This window comes from Carex rostrata, chromosome 13, assembly GCF_964058835.1.
Source record: "Carex rostrata chromosome 13, lpCarRost1.2, whole genome shotgun sequence".
Classification (NCBI taxonomy): Eukaryota; Viridiplantae; Streptophyta; class Magnoliopsida; order Poales; family Cyperaceae; genus Carex; species Carex rostrata.
In genome coordinates, this window is record NC_135930.1 from 7,763,256 (window position 1) to 7,781,551 (window position 18,296).

At 33.0% G+C, this 18,296-nt stretch overlaps 1 protein-coding gene across 1 annotated transcript; it reads left to right on the forward strand.

Annotated features, from left to right (window-relative positions):
* The first annotated feature begins 1,265 nt into the window (after positions 1-1,265).
* LOC144564666 (uncharacterized) lies at positions 1,266-4,398 on the forward strand. Its single transcript, XM_078314270.1, has 4 exons — positions 1,266-1,640; positions 1,985-2,218; positions 2,560-3,669; positions 3,750-4,398. Exons 1-4 carry the CDS (start codon positions 1,330-1,332, stop codon positions 4,324-4,326), a joined length of 2,232 nt encoding a protein of 743 aa, XP_078170396.1. The 5' UTR covers positions 1,266-1,329; the 3' UTR covers positions 4,327-4,398.
* Positions 4,399-18,296: the final 13,898 nt, after the last annotated feature.

The following is an 18,296-nucleotide window of genomic DNA, read 5'->3' on the forward strand; positions in this document are numbered from 1 at the left end:
CTTGCGCCGAGTGTCCATCTCTGTATGATTGAGAAATTATGGATAGATACACAGAAGATTTTTCTCAAATTAGGAGGACTTATTGGATGTTAATAAAAGAGAATTAATGGAAGAGAGACAACATATTGAACAAGTTACTAGTATCGTACCCGTGCGTTGCAAAGCAAAATAAATTATTTGTACATGAGACTTATACGCTTTATTCTAGAGATTTAAAGTGTTATTAATAAAGTTTATACGCTAGTACATGAGGTTTATATGAAAGATTTGAAGGCTTGTAAACAGAGGTTTAAATTGTTTTAAAGCAAAATAAAAAAATTGAAAGTCTCAGAGATTTAAAGTGGTAAAAAAAAAGACGACACAAATATAACTCGAAAATTATTCTTCATGGATCTCATTTGAAAGAGAAAATCGAGTAAAAAATGTTATTATTTTCAAATTCGCAAAATTTATCACGGATAGTCGGAAAATGAACGAGAATGATCAGAGAAAATAAAAAAGTAGGTGAAATGAATCTTTTATTTTTGGCTTAAAGACAAAAGTAGTTAATAATTAAAACTATCTAAATTTAGAATTTAAATGATTTTAGATAGAGATTTAAATATTTGCGAGTAACATTTTAAAATATTATAAAGAGAACTTTAAATATTTGAATATTATCATTGGAAATGAAAGTTAGACAATATTAGAAGTTTTTTCTGTTAAACTACTTGGGGATACACTTGGAGATTTTGTTTGCTCCTTTAGAAATATCAAATATAATTTTGATTAAAAAAATATTTAAAGAAAATTGTAGAAATAAAAATGGGAAACTCAGACCCAGTAACTGAAAATAGAGATCAGGAATATATATTAAGATTAAAAAAATGCATGCCTAACGCCCTCCCACTAATTTTTACCTTTTTGTTTTTTTCCTTTTCCTCTCATTTTTCTCTCTTCCATTAATATACAATTAAACTTTCTTGCTTTAATTCATCTACAATTTGTCTTCCTGTGGTACTTAGATTACCTATTCTGCTTTATTTTTATTTTTTTAAACTTCCTTGCATTAATATCATGCTGTAAGTATCATTATACATCAATGAATTCTCGAATACAAGGTGTTTGGTGATTATTTTAAATGTTGATATCTTATTTTGATCCTTGTGATCATTATATTCATCTTTATTTCATCATTTTATGACAAGATTAAGTAAATGATAAAATGAGCCCACTATTTGTATCACAAGTAAGCCCGGCCCAGGATTAAATTATTGCATAGCCTACCATCTCCGTGTCCTGCTGCATCTCCGCCTCCAACAAAGCGGAATTGGATTTCTCCATTTCTCCATGGAAGAGGCTGTCGTCCGAGTCCCCATTGCTCACAAAAAGCCGAACAAAAAACGACGAAGAAACAAAAAAGGATCTAACAACAAGGGCACATCACCTCCATTGAACATTTCCTTCTCAGATGGAATTACCTCTTTCGACACCGATCTCTTCCCCCTTCTATTGGCCTCCGCCTCTAGAGATGGCAGCAATCCTACGGCACAGCCTCTCCTGCGCCGCCTCCTCCGACGCATTCGCTGTTGGCTTCTCCGTTCTTCCCAGCCCGTGCCTCCTTCGCTTATGTCGCTCTTCCCTCTCCTTCTTTCCTCCAGGTATATAAATGATTATGCTTAATGGCCTTTCGGCTAAGATCAAGTGAATAATTAACCTAATATTTTCCTGGATAACTTCTACTTAAGTCGTTTATTGAGCTCTAGTGAGGCATTGTCTGCAATATCCAAGTGAATCAGTGAATAGATTAAATTAATTGACAGTGTGACCTTGCATAACATTACATTATTAAAAGGTGCAGTATTTAGCCAAATTTTAGATATAGATGGGCTGGTTGAAATGTTTAATGCTTCCTGTTAACAAGTTCTATGATAATTCTTGAAAACTTAATAACAAAATAGTGCCTTTTTTTTTTCTGAAAGTTGAAAATTTGATTGTTTTGTAGTTCTGATTTTGTTGTTGTGCTGAGTGTTGAGCTGGTTGGTGTGGCCTCTTTAAAATCGGTGGACCAAAATAGAGCAATCACTTCAGACACTGTGGTTATAAAGGCCTTGATAAGGTTACTGACAAGTGGGACCCGGCAGACAGCAAGAGCAGTGTTAACTGCTCTCATGGACCTATCTGTTACTCCCTTTGCAAGGGACCGGCTCAGAGAAGCTGGTACTGTTCATAAGCTTCTGTAAGTATATTATCTCATGTGTATATATTTTCTCTAATAGAATGTACATTAATGATACCTATTCATATTATTTGGTGTCATTTAGATCTATGAGTATGTACTGGCTACAGGGTAGTGTTACTCCAATCATGTAACGGTACTTTTTCTAGGAAATAAAGGTCTTGAGAAAATAAAATATGAAATATAGATTATTACAAAATCATACTGTGTGGTTTCTGTACCATGCAACAAGCCCATCTGCTTGTCAGAAAACCCTTGATTTTGACCTTTTGATTTATGTGCAACCTTTTCCGTCCTTAATTAAATTGTATTAATTATGCTTCTTGTTAACCTATCAATAGTTATATGCTTTGCCAGGAGATGTCTCAAGATTCAGAGCTGGATATGAGTCAAATAAATAAATTATTGGCTTCGATTCTCGACATGGCTGTACTGCTCATAAACACATCAAATATTGACTTCTCAGATAAATTTTCGCAAGAATTACTGCAAAACATTCTTCCATTATTGTTGAAAATCCAGAACAGTTGTTCTATTTACAGAAAAATAAGTTGCATGCAAAGTCAAGTTCATGAAGTATCAGAAACCATTTTCAGGATTTCAGTTGGTATGCCTAGGCCAAATTTTAGTTCAGATGAACTGAGGTCATATATTTTTGGTAGGAAAGAATCAGACTTTAAAGATTTTCTCCTCAATTTCTGGGAGAAGTCTCCCGTTCTTATTAAAAAGGGATCCAAGAATTTTGAGAAAACTGATTCCATTTTTGGTTCCTTGGTCAACTATGTCAACCCAAAAACAACAGATTCTATAATTGATTCTATTTTACAATATTCTGTCAGTTGTCCTGCAATTGTCTCTGATGAATTAGATATAAATCTGTTTTTGAATGAATTGGAAGGTTCTTTGGGTTCTCCTTTAATTTACAATCAAGATATAAGAATTGTAAAAACTGAGGGGCAGAGTCACAAAAAGGAGGAGCATTTCCCTTTCATTGTCAAGTGCAAAGAGGCATTTAACAATGGTTACTCCATTGCTTTGAAGGGAATGGAATTTCGATCTGACCAAATTGCCCCTTTTAGTCTAGCTTTGGCTGAATTATTTGGTCTACCATCAATAGGAGTGAACCTGTACCTCTCGCCACATGCCTCGCAGGGATTAGCGAGACATTATGATGACCACTGCGTGCTAGTGTGGCAAATTATTGGGTGCAAATCATGGAGCATTCTAAAAGATCCGAAACCTGTTATGCCAAGACTTTATGAGAGCTTAGACAATACTTGTGCTAGTGAGAAAACTGAAAAAACAGAAATTGTGCTTGAAGAAGGGGATATTTTGTACATACCCAGAGGGTATTTCCATGAGGCTCGCACAGTAATAAATACAAGTGGGTCCCACACGAGTGACTGTTCTCTCCATTTAACCTTTGCAATTGAAGTAGAGCGGCCTTTTGAGTAAGTTTAACTTTGATAAATTTTTTTGATTGGTTATATGTTATGTTTTTCAACTTTGTTTTCTTTTATTGTGATTGCAGGTGGGAAGGATTTATGCACATGTCACTTCATTGCTGGACAAAGAAGCTAAATCAACAATCAGATAATATGTTTACAAGTTCAAATTATAAGTTTCCAAATTTAACACATACACTTCTTTTACATATTGCAATTAAATTAATCAGTGATCAAACTCCAGCATTCTGGAAGGCTTGTATGGTCGCCTCAAATTTTAAAATAGATAACCAAAAGTTGACGTTTGATCACTTAATTAATATAATTAACGAGGAATCAAATTTCATGGATGTTTTTAATTGGATTAAATTAGTTGTTGAGAAAAGAGAAGAAGATTCCATACACTGTATGAGATGGCTACGGAATTTGTATGATGACATTTGCTTTGATAATTTGATGGAAACCCTAGAAAGTTATGTAGTTGTGACTTGTAATGGCAAAAGTGAAGAAGCAATGGCTGAATTTTCTCTGTTTAAGTCTAGCTTTTGCAAAGGTGCTGTCTACGAAGATGCATGTAGCAGCTTTGGGTTGCTTTTGGAGAAGTATAGAAAAGCTAGGAGACTGTATATGAATGGAATGCTCTCTCTACATAGGAAATATTAATTATCAGTTTTATTTTTCAAACTTTAAAGTGTTGTGCCAATTCATTCTGTGGTATTTGATTCTTTTGCACTCTTTTTGCGTGTGTTATTTTTTGATCGAGTTACCAAGTATCTGTACCAGTCGGGTTGTGTTCATACTCTGTCAGTACTCTATATAGCCGAGTTTTGACTTACTGTAACTGTGTTTGTTTGTAGATGGATAAATATACAAGTTTGATAAGAATAACCCCAGCCCTAAGAGAAGAGGTTTAGTATTAGTTTCTTACTTTGTTTTGTGTTGCTATCATGCACAACAGTTTATATGTTTACTTTCCGTTGGATTGATTCTAGCACATTTGGGGTGCTATATTTTGGGAGAACATCACTAGAACTCCATTTTGTAACTTAACTTTTTACTCGAAATGGCTTTTAGCCTTTCTTTCTTTCTTTTTTTTAAAAAGGGTTGTAGTTACCTTAATTATTGCTGAAAATGTGCAGTAAGAATCTGCCTAACAAAGGGCAGTAAAATGCAATCAAACGGCCCTTTCACCTCAGATATATTTAATTGTTCATCCCCCTTGGTGCCCACGAGTTACAAGCGCCAATACGTGGCAGAGAAAAGCGGAGGGAGGTTGAGGGAAAGGGAGCCCTCTTAAATTTTCATTTGCATTTTTACAAATTTAATTTTTTTTTCAAAAATTGTTATTATTAGTCCTAGTAAAATGAAATTACACAACACTTATTCATTCGATTCTCTAATCTCAACTTTCTGATTTCCTCTATGATAGCAGATACGACCAGATGCATTTTTGGAGGCAAAAGGTGATGGTGTGCGGTGTAGATCCTATCAAGAGCATATTACGGAGCACCTCGTGTGCAGGAGAAAACTACAATTCTACAAACATATTGTAAGTGGATGCATCATGATTCCTGAGGTCAATATGTTTGTAGTTTGAGAAATGGAATGAAAAACAAAAAGGACATAAATTGAGATTTCAACTGAAAGTGGTTGCCCCTCCAGAGCATATCATGGAGCACCTCAGGAATCATGATGCAACCGCTGATAGAGAATGGAATGAAAAACAAGGACACGGTTTGGTGGGGCATGTAACGCTAGGGGCCAGGAAAATCAGTAGCTTACTGATGAAATCAAGTATTTATTTTGCTATAGTTTTCTGCCATTATGTACCGCAGGTGATGCTATTTGGTTAACTATTGAGACTATAATTTGAGATTTCAACTGAAAATCTGAAAAAAAAAATTGTAGGAGGTCAAAGTTTAGGAACGCACACCAGTTACAAGAGTATTAAATCATATATCCTGTGCAAATAATTACATAAAAGCGATTCTTATGAGAAAATTCATTTTCCTGATTAAGCACGATTTCCCCGGCATCATATTTTCATTTAAGAAAAACCCAGATAAAACGTGTAGGATAAAAAATCTAATAATATATAATAAAGTATATTCTTACATAATAATATATCTTCTTACAAAAACACCTGTCAAAACCATAGTGTGAAAATTGGTGTTTACAAGTTTGTAATTGCCAAGATCTAAAAATAACATGAAGCGCGCGCGCACACACACACAAACAAACACTGAGATCTGAAGTGAGTCCATGACATAAATTACATGATCAGATCTGCAAGTATCAATTATTTCTACAAAAATAAAATATCTGATAGAAGAATTCATGGTACCGACAGAGGGCGCATCGGAATAGAAACAGGAAGGATATCATAAGTTGCTGAACCATTATTAATAGGTCTGCATAGGAAACCACACCCAGCTGAAACAATCACAAAAGCAGCAGTGGCCAAGCCGCAATTTAACATACTAATCGGAAGTGCTGCCCATAATCCGAAGAAAAGAAGTATCGAAACCATGACGATGACAAATGCGCAAGCCACAGAATAGCCGGTATTATTGGTATCAGGCACAAGCTCTGAATCGGTGGGGTACCAAAATATAGGTTTGGCATTGTCCTCGTTAACAGGTTTCATTGTCATGGTGTTGATTGAGATAGATCTTGAATGGAAGAAGATGATATCTGAGATGAAAGATAAAGAGATGATGGAGATAGAAGACAATTTTTTTTTTTGTTTATGGCATCAATGTAAGCCAGCTGGGGTCAACAAATCGAACCAGTTAGTATATCCCGTAGATCTGGATAAAAAATAGATGCTAATTTGCAAGTTGAAAAGTTCCTGCCTTGACTAGAAATTGATTTGGTTTTTATAGTTTAGTCTGATACTTTCAATGTAATGAAATAGGAATTAAAATTATTCCTTCTTTATCAAAAGGAAATATAAAACTGGGTAATGAAATCCAAAGGGCTGAATACAGATGATTTAGAAGAAAAGATGAACGTGGACAATAAACCTTATTTTGTTCATTAATTCTTCTACAAAAACAATCGAAGAATGGGAACCAAGAAAAAAGTATTAGAACGAGTAATCCTATTTCACACTAATTTCAGCCCATTTTATTAGGCCCGGTTAAATAGGGCTTTCTGGGTCCTCTTACCCGGGACAAATGCAGGGCTTTTAATGCCAGAAGAGATAGCTTTGGATAATCACTAGAAATGGTTTATCTTTATTGTCCTGCTTATTTGGTCTTTAAAGCTAGTATAAGTAGTAACTATTTAAAATATATAATGGTTTGGGATTATAGGAACTGAATTTCATGCAAGCGGTTTCTGATGAGTGATGATGGTTTCATGAAAATAATAATTATAGTTGTATCCCTTGATATACAACGACAAAGAATTGATGAACTTGACCAGCTTCTCAGAATTTTGAATAATGGTATTTTCAGAAATGGAAGAAATCAAAGCGTTTCAAGAAGAAAATAACTTTTTTTTTTGAAAAATAGTGGTATTTACCACCGATTTCATTTGAAATCAGAAATTAATGCATATCTGACTTAATATCTAAAATTGATACCAAAATCAAATAAGGCAAGTCTGTACAACTGTTCAAAACAAAAGCAGATAATATCATAAGAAAACACAAAAACAACATAATAGACATAAAACTAAGAGCTAGGTCAAGGGATACAATTAAAAAATAACTGATAAAGGTTTCATTCATTTTCGCATATATAGTATGCAGATTATAACAAAATAATTTTGTTCACATAAATCTTTTTTCTCCAGTTCCTTCATCTCCAGTGAGTCTGATTATGTTGTTGTATCTGCTCCTTTTTGGACTGAAGATCTTGAGACGTGGGTCCCGTGTCCCATAGTTAAGTTGGTTATGTCTGTTCTCACAGTCACTGCTCCTATTAGCTGGGTCCCTTATGTCAGCTCTTCTTTCTTCTCTTCTTCTCTTAGCTTGCTGGATTCAACTGCAGCATGCAAACTCTCTCCTTTACCCATTTAGCCAAGTCAAATTTTGGGTTAATCAGCTAATGGCCGCTTCCAAATCGGAAGTGGACATTGCTGACAGCTACATGAGAGACACCAACTCCAATTCTCAAGTTCATCTTTCGAATTATTTTATTATTTATAATAAAAAGTATTTATTATTAGAGTTGGAGGTTTAAGTCACCTAACTATTTAATATTTGAAAAAATTAGTTATTTGTCACTTCAAAATCTTAAAATTTGAAAAATGACACCCCGAAATTAGAAATATTTCTAATGCTACTCTAAACTTAGTTAATTTTTAATTTTGCCACTCCAAATAATTAATGACTAAAATATCCTCCTATGAACTCTTTCTCTCCATTCGACTCTCATCCTCTCCATCCGACTTCCATGGCCGATAATAGACAAGCACTTAGGGAGCAAATAACAAAATTTCCCAACTAAATATTAGTGGTCAAGTCTTTGAGATCTCTGATTAAATTGGTCAGTTCCAATGGATCGCAAGTTCAAAATTCATTTAGAGAATAATTTCTTGAGGATTTATAAAGTTGAGAAATTCGATCTTATATATCTTAATTTTGTCTCAAAAAGAAAAAAAGAGATACAATACAAAAATTAACGGAAATTACAAACCCAAAATAATACACTTCATTTTGAACTAAGAAAATGTCACAAGCTCCAATAACCTTCCTAAAATTTAAAGAATAATTATATGAATCCCTCCACTCCCATCATCCATCATCCCCTCATCTCTTAAATCCCTCATACACATTTTTAGGTGGTTTTTTTTTTTTCAATGTCATTTACATTTCTCACGATCTATGAGAAATTTTGCGAATCTAAAATCACGAACGTATTTTACGCAATTTTATCTTTCAAATGAGATCCATGATGACATACTTTTGGGCTCATCGCCACACAAGTATTTATACCTCATCGTGCAAGTATTTATACCTATACTTGTAAATATTTATCTCCAATCGTGTTTAACTTCCATAAACTAACTTAACTAACTAATTTAATTAAATTTATTCAAAACACTGTGGTCTTCCAAGTTTAATTAAATTCATAGGAATAAATACTTTGAAGATAATAAATTAAGGCAAAGGCTTCTATGGACATAAGGACATATTTGTAAAATGAATATATTTTTATTTTCAAAGTTTAAACAGTCGATCCGAACCGTTCATCTTGTTCTCCATATTAATATGTGCATGGAGACCAAATTTTACATTTTTCTGAATTTTTTTACTATTTATTAAGATGGGTACAAAATTCAATGGTCTGAATTTGATATTTTTGTACCCATCTTAATAAATAGTAAAAAAATTCAGAAAAATGTAAAATTTGATCTCCAAACACATATTAATATGGAGAACAAGATGAACGGTTCGGATCGACTGTTTGAACTTTGAAAATAAAAATATGTTCATTTTACAAATAGGTCCTTATGTCCATAGAAGCATCACTCATAAATTAATACTTGCAAATTAAGATATTAATATTTGCATGTCTAACTTGATATAACTATATGGGGGGACGACTCAAACTACACGGGGAGAAGAATCATACACGTTTTTAGAGGTGAGTTTTTCTTTTCTTTTTTCAATGTCGTCCACATTTCTTACGATCTATGAGGAATTTTGCGAATCTAAAACCACGAACGTATTCTACACAATTTTATCTTTCAAATGAGATCCATGATGACATACTTTCGGGCTCATCGTTACACAAGTATTTATACCTCATCGTGTAAGTATTTATCTCCAATTGTGGACCCCGCATCTCCGCATCAACCTTCCCCAATCGTCCATGTGTCAACCTTTCTCTAACAAAAATAGTTGACCACATAAGTATTAATACTTCAGTGCATAGGTATAAATAATTGTAATACTTGATATTAATACTTTTAAATGTCAGCAGTATCATATGTGTAAAATACTAGGTATAAATACTTAAATGATGAGGTATAAATACTTGTGTGACGATGAGCTTGAAAATATGTCATCATGGATCTCATTTGAAATATAAAATTGCGTAGAAGACGTTCGTGATTTTAGATTCGCAAAATTCCTTATAGATCGTGAAAAATGTGGACGAAATTGAACAAATAAAATTGAAAGATAATGGGGGGATAATGGGGGACAATTATCAGGCCCAAATTTAAATGCTATAAAACAAACATAACATTGTTTCTCCCATTGATTTATCGTTATTTATGTGTCACAGTGTCAGCAATGTATATATGATAGCCAATTCAACAACAACCATTCTCATCAATTATTTGGCTCCTGGAAAGAACTATATCTACACGAGAGCTATATCAATTATTTGGCTCCTGGAAAGAGCTACATGTCAGCAATGCATGGATATATGATAGCCAATTCAACAACAACCATTCTCTCAAAGACTTGACCACTAAGTGTTGCTGCGACGTCTATTATCGGCCATGAGAGTCGGATGGAGAGGAAGAGCCTATGAGAGGGTATTTTAGTTATTAATTATTTGGAGTGACAAAATTAAAAATTAACTAAGTTTAGAGTGACATTAGGATGATTTCTAATTTCGGAGTAACATTTTTCAAATTTTAAAGTTTTTTGGAGTGGCAAATAAACCAATTTTCCCTTAATATTTACAAAAGATCTCCATCTGAGTTTTTAACCTATCTCCTTCCACAAATAAAGTACTATAGATTAAAAATTAATTCTATGTAATAAGACATTGTGTTATCTTTCATTTAAAAAAAAAAATAGTATTTGGTTTAGTGACAGAGATAATATCATCTGTGTGAAAAATTACAAATTCGAAATCTAAATAAAAAATTCTTTGTAAATATTAAAAAGTTAGATAGCTTGATCTCCCATCTCTACTAAGAAAAAAATATATAAAAAGATCCATGAGCGTTCCACACTCGCACGTTTAAACTCGCGCACAAGCCCTGCCTATAATTAATTTTATACAATCAACCAAGCCCAGAGCAAACTATTTTTCGCCTTTTACTAAAGAACCTTTTTTATATTTATATTTTCTTATTATCTATATTGTGATGGGTTTATAATTTCATACATGGTTAGTAATATTAACACCATAATTTATTTTATTAACACAACATCTTCAAATATTCGAGAATTTTGTCCCCTCATAAATATCATTATAGTTGTTCACATATCTTTCCTTATTTTCTCTTCTTATTTTGTAAATCATTTAAAAGAGGTGGAAAAAAAAATCTAAAATTTCAAGCATTGAGTGACATGAGAATTAACCAACTTATTATCTTGTTCATTATTTTTTCGATAAATTCAATAAATAAATTAGTGTATGTATTTTTATTTATCCAGATCGAACAACACAACTATATTGCTTGAGGTTCTTTTAATTATTCTTCTAGTTATATACTTTTTAATCTATATCCGTATTTAAATAAAATCGAAAGAAACAATTAAATTATAATTTTGTTTTGTCATTATTTAAATAAAAAAGATGAAGAAGTAGGAGCGGATTCCATTGCCTCCATTTACGTTCCTATATAGTCCATATGAGTGGCTTAGTAAGTTAGTATTAATAATGAGTATGGCTAATATAACATCAGTGCCATTTCAGTCTATATAACACCAATTCTAAAACCTATCAAATCGAGTTCAAATGGTGAATCCAAACCGTTCAAACCAATTTACTTTATGAGTGATGCGTTTACATGCAAACTTTTTATATTTTCAAGTTATTTTAGTATCAAATCAAGCGACGAAAAAATTAAAAAATGAATGTATTAAAATTAACTTAAAAACTCAAACATTTGACCGCTTGACTTGATATCAAATAAACTAAAAAACTTATAAATTTTACATGTAAACGCACAACTAATGAAGTAGATCGGTTTGAACGGTTTGGATTCACCATTTGAACTCGATTTGATAGGTTTTGGAGTTGGTGTTATATAGACTGAAATGACACTGATATTATATTAGCCATACTCATTAATAATTAATGTCTTTTATGGAGATTGTCAAACTCTCCGTAGATACCGGCGCCTGAGTGCACAGTTGTTTTTATATGAGTATTGTTTTACCTTACACTTCAAGAAATTTTTTTTTTTAAAAGACCAACATCCACTTCGTTAAAATAAAACTAGGTAACTTATATATAAATCATACATGACTTATAGCGGTAAGCAAGCAATCACAAAACATACCCCTATAAGTCATGTAGGATTTATATATAAGTTACCTAGTTTTATTTTAACGAAATGGGTGTTAATCTTTTTTTTTAAAATAGCTTATCGGATTTAAACCCATTAATTAATTGGGTACTTGATAAAAAAAATATATTTTGACTTATATTTTCCAATACACTAACTTATAATTTCTGATCATATAACTTATAATTAATATTACCAATCATGCATAATTCAAGAAATTTATTTTAATTTTAACACTAAATTTAACCCGAATTACAAATCAAACATCCAGAGGGGAGCAAAAAAATTTTCAAGGAGAGACAAAGTCGATCGGTACCAATAAATCACCACTAAACCTCGAAATCCAGGGTCCGCCCCTGGGTATTGTAAACTTAGCATCTCAATTTTAACAGAGATAATACAAGTATGCATTTTTTTTTTCTTTTTAGCTTTTAGGAAGACATTGGTTGTAACTATTTATGTAATATATATCGATCACAGATAAATGAACTAAAAATCAAATTTTTACTAAAAATGTACTAACAGTTGAATTTAAAAATGCACTAAAATTTAAAACTTTTTGACAAGTCACCCATTGCAAAGGTCGCTGACTGTGAATCCACAGTGGATTACAGTTCTAATCATCTAATATATAATCTCATTAATTATGATTTCAAAGAGAATGTTGTTCCATGTGAAAACACTTAAGTTCCATGATGTAGTACACAACACCAAGGAGAGTATTTATGATGTCTTTGATAACTGTCTGAGATTTCAGAGTATTCTCACTCTCGAGGGTACCAATGACTTGCTTCAGAAACACCAACAAGTTGATAAATTTGTGCTTTTTTATTTGTATACTAATTCAAGGTTACCATGAAATCTCTATAGCGTATTACGAAGGTCACAAGAACAAGAACTATCTTGACATCTGGTGAATAGTTGGAGAGTAAAGTCAGTAGTGGATTTGCGCTTTTTCTGGGCAATCATACGATATATGCATCCAATCATTTTATCAAGCACAATAACAATGAAAAAACAATATTGATAATAGCTAAAACCAAAAATTTAATAAAAGACCACCTCGCTAGTGATTTTGTGGATTAGTTTACAATTTGATCAGGCATCTTCGTACTTATTTTCTGCTGGAATGCTTAAGAGTCAAATATGAAGGTTCGCTGTGTCGATTCGGCTTCCAAGTTATCCTAAAAGCACAGAAGTGGCTATAATTTGCATAAGAAAATCAAGTGTATGTTATCGTGCACAAAGCTAATCCACTGAGAAGCCCCAGTTATCGATAAAGGGGAGGTAGTACAATTGGCTAGAAAAATGTCATAGAGTTATTATACCCAAAGATCGAGAGTTCGATTTCCCCTCACGAACCTTGGTAGCTACTACCAAGTTTTGAAAAAAGAGAAGCCCCCAGTTATCAAATATATGTTCAGGTAAATTGATGTGACCATATCAACATCAATGTTTTTTGCAAACTGATATTAATAAAAGAGAAGTTGAAAGGAACTTTTCCATAGAGAAAAGTATTTTTAGTCGGCCAACTTAATTAGTTGATATTTAAAGATAATTTATGTATATTGTACTCTACATTTTAATGCTAAGCCTCCAAGCGTTTTCATAAATAAAAAAAAAAGTTTTAGTATACTGTCAAGCTATTATTTTTTTACCAATTTAGAAGTACCTAAAATTATTCGTCAATTACAAAATTATTTTAAAACATAACTATATTCTATGAGACGCTATTTTTGGGATATAGAATTCACGGAAGAAAGGATTTAATTTTTCTAATGGAAGGAACTTTCCTTTAATTAGTTTTATTATTAATTGGGTGAGAGAGAGGAAGTAGATCCATTAATCAAGCAATCCATTTAATGAGCAAGAATAAATTAAGCATTTAGAAATAAAAAATTCTAAACGTTAAACTATCTTAATAGATAGCTTAACCTTTTACGTTTTAGACTAGTCTAAAAATTAACTCTTTATTATCTTAATCCGCCGGATCAATTAAAATCACATGTGACACCTTAATTAAGACCTAAACTGTTTAACTGTAGGATTTTCTCAATTGATTAAATGTGAATTCCATCGGAAAGTCAAGAGATTATTTGAGACCGCAATGGCGGTCCAAACAATTTCTCAACTATTTCGCTCCCTTCCTAAACAAGCAAACTCTACGTTGGTGGCAAAATTGGAAAACTCTTTGTTCAAAGGAGACTTCTAACATGGGCTGGTCAAAAAGAAATCTCACCTTAAATAATTTTGACTGGTAAAAAAGCGAGAAAATTCAATGCAATATATAATATCTAATAATAAATCGTAAATAATAATGGATGTTAACATACCAAGGAAAACATAGATGCTATATACCTTTTATAATAACAACGTGGCTGTCAATCCTGTACTAGTTAATGCCGTATATAACAATTGTTCTATATATGAACTATTGCTTGAAACTACTACTTTAGATTGCATTAATCAACTTATCAACCAACTTTTAGTACATGACTTGTTCCATTGGCTCTCGAGTCGACCGCAATCCGGCAAACACTCGCACCCAAACCGACACAACCGGCATGTCCCCTGACATGAGACAATGGAAGAATTTGAATCATGATCTCCTTGTATTAATCTTCTCCAAGCTTCAATTGCACGACCTCATCAATGGCGGCTCGAGAGTTTGCTCGTCCTGGCGTGCTGCTGCCATGGACCCTGTTTGTTGGTGTCATATCCTCGGTGCCAACAGGTCTAAATTGCTGCACGACATTGATGATTGCGGTAGTTTGACAGAATTCTGGCATTTTTTGTGTGGTCTTTACGGCGGTTGTTCTAGGGATCATAGTGAGATGGTTGATTTTATTATTAGGAAAAAGATATAGATAATGCCATTAATAAATCAGCTAACATGTTTTTTTATTATTTGCTTATTTTACTTCTGTGTTTTTGTCGTTTTCCTTGCATTATTTAAATATGTTGTATATGCAACAATTAAGAATGCTATTTAATTTGGAATATAATAATTCAGTTTTAATGCTGAATCATGGATGTCTTAGAGTGCTATGACAAATTTGCTGGAATTATTGGAATGGGACAGTATTCGCGCGAGGGATACTGACGGTATACCGTTGCTAACAGAAAAAATACTTTTATATCGGTATACTCTCTCGGATACTATTTCATTCTTGTAGCACAGTCACCATTTAGATTTAATTTGGCCAACTCGTATTTCTGCTTGCTGTTCAATGTAGAACCATTTTTTGTACATATATCTCTCCGATAAGAATCTCAAAACTGGAAACCGGAAGTAATTATTTGAAGAATAAAAAAAATTAAAATTTAAACACATTTAACTTCATGTTAAACATTAAACAGAAAATTTCCATGAAAATAAACAAATTAATATTCACATAAGAACAAAGTTTTAGGGAAGCCAACAAATTTTGATCATGAGACATTCAATATCTTGTCCAAATATTTGTCGCATTTAATTTAAGTAGAGGAATCGGCACAACTAAGGGAGTTTAGTTTTTGCGACTAATGTTTTATTAATTTAAATAGGGAGAATATCATATTTATATCCGATAATCAAGACTAATGTTTTATTAATTTAAAAAGGGAGAATATCATATTTATATCCGATAATCAAGACTTGTACGCTATGTTATACGCGTTGAAACGCACCGATACGGGTCTGTCTGTCTGGACACGCATCCGACACGCGCGACAGATAATCGATACGCGTCCGTGCACCCGTGCACCACGGTAAAGCTGTGCACTAGAGGTTTCTTCCTGCACCGCGCATGAACCGTAACAAAAACCTTTTCTTTTATGCGCTGCTGCAGGTAGAAATTTTAGCGCCAAGGACTTTTCCACTATGCAACTTCAATCTTTTTGTTAAAGTTGAGTATTGATATATAATATAACATATACTTTCGTTATTGTGCCCAGTATTTTTTATATTTATATAATTTAATTAATATTATAATAAAATTAATAAAAAATATATGATTAAAACTATCGTATTGCCATATTCGTATCGTATCCGATACGATACCCGTACCCGTATCATGCATGCAAAATAGCTTGTACGCAATGACCTGTCAAAAAGAACATTTCTCAAGATATACATATGCTTGATTTGAGCGTAGTGGGATTCATGAGGAATGGGTAAAAACAAGGCCCCAAGTAAAAACGATTTAATGTCTCCACCCAACTAAACCAGAAAATTACACATTCAGATTTTATTTAATTAATTAGATGAATTAAATTAATTAATACAACAAAAGATGTTGGATATGAATTTAAAAACAACGTCGGACAGTAACCTTTTTTTCAGAAAAAAAATTGTGCAATTGTACCAAATGTTTCATTCAACATGATACCTTTAATATTTTACATTATGACGACCAAACCCATGTCTCAGCAAGACTTAGTCTAAACTGATCCCATTTGAACTTTTCTCAGCTTGGCAAGGACCAAGACAAAGGAAATGGATCTAACATCAGTAACAAATTCTATAATACTGAGTTTTTTCACAAAAGGCCCTTGAAAATTTCACAAATTACTAAATTCCTTCACTTGCCACATTGCCTCCCTGCACCTAATCCAGTACCAAACTGATACTACTGGAATAATTCGGTGAATCAGCTGTATCCATGAAATATGACTGATATAGACCTGACACTCTTTCAAACACTTGGTTCAACAAATATTATTGCCTTTGAACCACAGATAAAAAAATGACCCAAAAATAATCATATAGCATATATTTAAATTTCCATTTTGTCAAAACCAACTATGATCAATGGTCATTGCGAATTATTTCACAAAAAAAAATAACTTGCCTAATAATTTAAGCAGCAATAAAATGGAAGGGACAGTCATTGTAACTTCCTAGATATTGCTAAATTATCTCACAAAAAAATGATCTGTTAAATTCATCACAAGAACCAAGTACATGCATTTCATTTCTCTCGTCCGATCTTTTTTTTTTCCAAAATATATTTTTTTGATTTTTTTTTCAATAAAAGCCAGCGAAATCCTTTAATTTTGAGAGGTAATTTAGCCTCTCCCAAATGAAGCTAAGGACTTGAATTAGCTTATTTATTATCTACATCTCGTTCATAATTTATAAACTATCCATCACTAAAACTACAATTAATCATGCTCGCTTAGTTTTTACATTGATTTCTAAGCTTTACTAATAAGAACTTATTTTCTTAATATTATTCTTAGTTTGAATATATTATTTTTTATTTGTACTTTTAAATTGCTAATGTATATGTTTCCATATTAAATTCAGATTTCATTGAAATTGGCAAAACTTTCATAATCTGAAGGGCCACCTAAGAAAATACAGATTTTGTCTAAGTTACTTTATGGTTTGGTACTAATGAATTGAAATTTTTATGATCCGAAAAATAATTCAAATAGAAGTAGACTATAGCTAAAAAAAAGGCTACCAACAATATATTATGACCAGAACAAATTAAACGATATCACAGGGACCTCCATACAAGAATTAAACTGTCAGTTATTATTTACAACTTCTGGTTGTTTTTCCAATTATATCAAAAGCCATCACTATCAGTTCTTTCTTTTGCAGATATACACAGCAAAAGTACAAACAAAGGTATCACCAAGAAAAAGAATAAACTAAAGAAAGGCTTAGTAAGAAATAATTTCAGTGAGACCATATTGCATTAAACTACATGTACATGTAATTATGAACCCACCGTAGCCGATGTCTCCGTTGCCTCAAGATTTTGGCTCCCTTCAGTCGCCCGAAGATATTTCGTCATGTCAACTTCTGATCTGCAAATTGGGCAACTCAGGTGCAACGGTAGCCATCTCGCGATGCACTCTGCATGAAATATGTGCTTACATTCAGGCAACTGCCTCACTTGCTCCCCTTCAAGCAACAAAGCTAGACACACTGAGCAGATGACCTGTCGCGGACTGCTACCACCACTGATTTCATCGCTGATATTTCTACTGTATGAGAATGGTGGTACAACTAAATCAATAGTTCTACTGATCTCAGCCGCATCATGGCGCATGCTCGAGGTTTGGCTCCAGGTCAGGGGGGTAAATGTAATAGGCAGTAAATAATCAGATTCATCTCGAGCGGGATGCTTAGGCCGACAGAAATAGGACAAACAAATGTACAAGATGACTATGGCAACACTAATCATGATTCTTACGGCCGATGGTCTTTTAAGGATGTTGGAGGCTAAAATGAAAATTAGGAGAACTATGGCGATTGCTCCAACAAAAATCCAGTAGTACTTGGCCGCCTTGCGGTAACTCATCGACAACAGACGATCCGGCCTGCGTGATGATGCTTCGCGTGAAAAGTCAGATTCAAATTGCATCTTGGTGGAAATTTAGAAAAATTGTAGCCGCTTATTAATTGAGGAACAGCTGATGAGTCTTGT

Excerpts from the sequence above, each read along its gene's own strand:
- LOC144564666 (XM_078314270.1), top strand. The coding sequence starts at position 1,330 with ATGGAAGAGGCTGTCGTCCGAGTCCCCATTGCTCACAAAAAGCCGAAC. Across the intron at positions 1,641-1,984 it reads CCTCTCCTTCTTTCCTCCAG|TTCTGATTTTGTTGTTGTGC; the intron begins GTATATAAATGA and ends ATTGTTTTGTAG. Across the intron at positions 3,670-3,749 it reads GAAGTAGAGCGGCCTTTTGA|GTGGGAAGGATTTATGCACA; the intron begins GTAAGTTTAACT and ends TTGTGATTGCAG.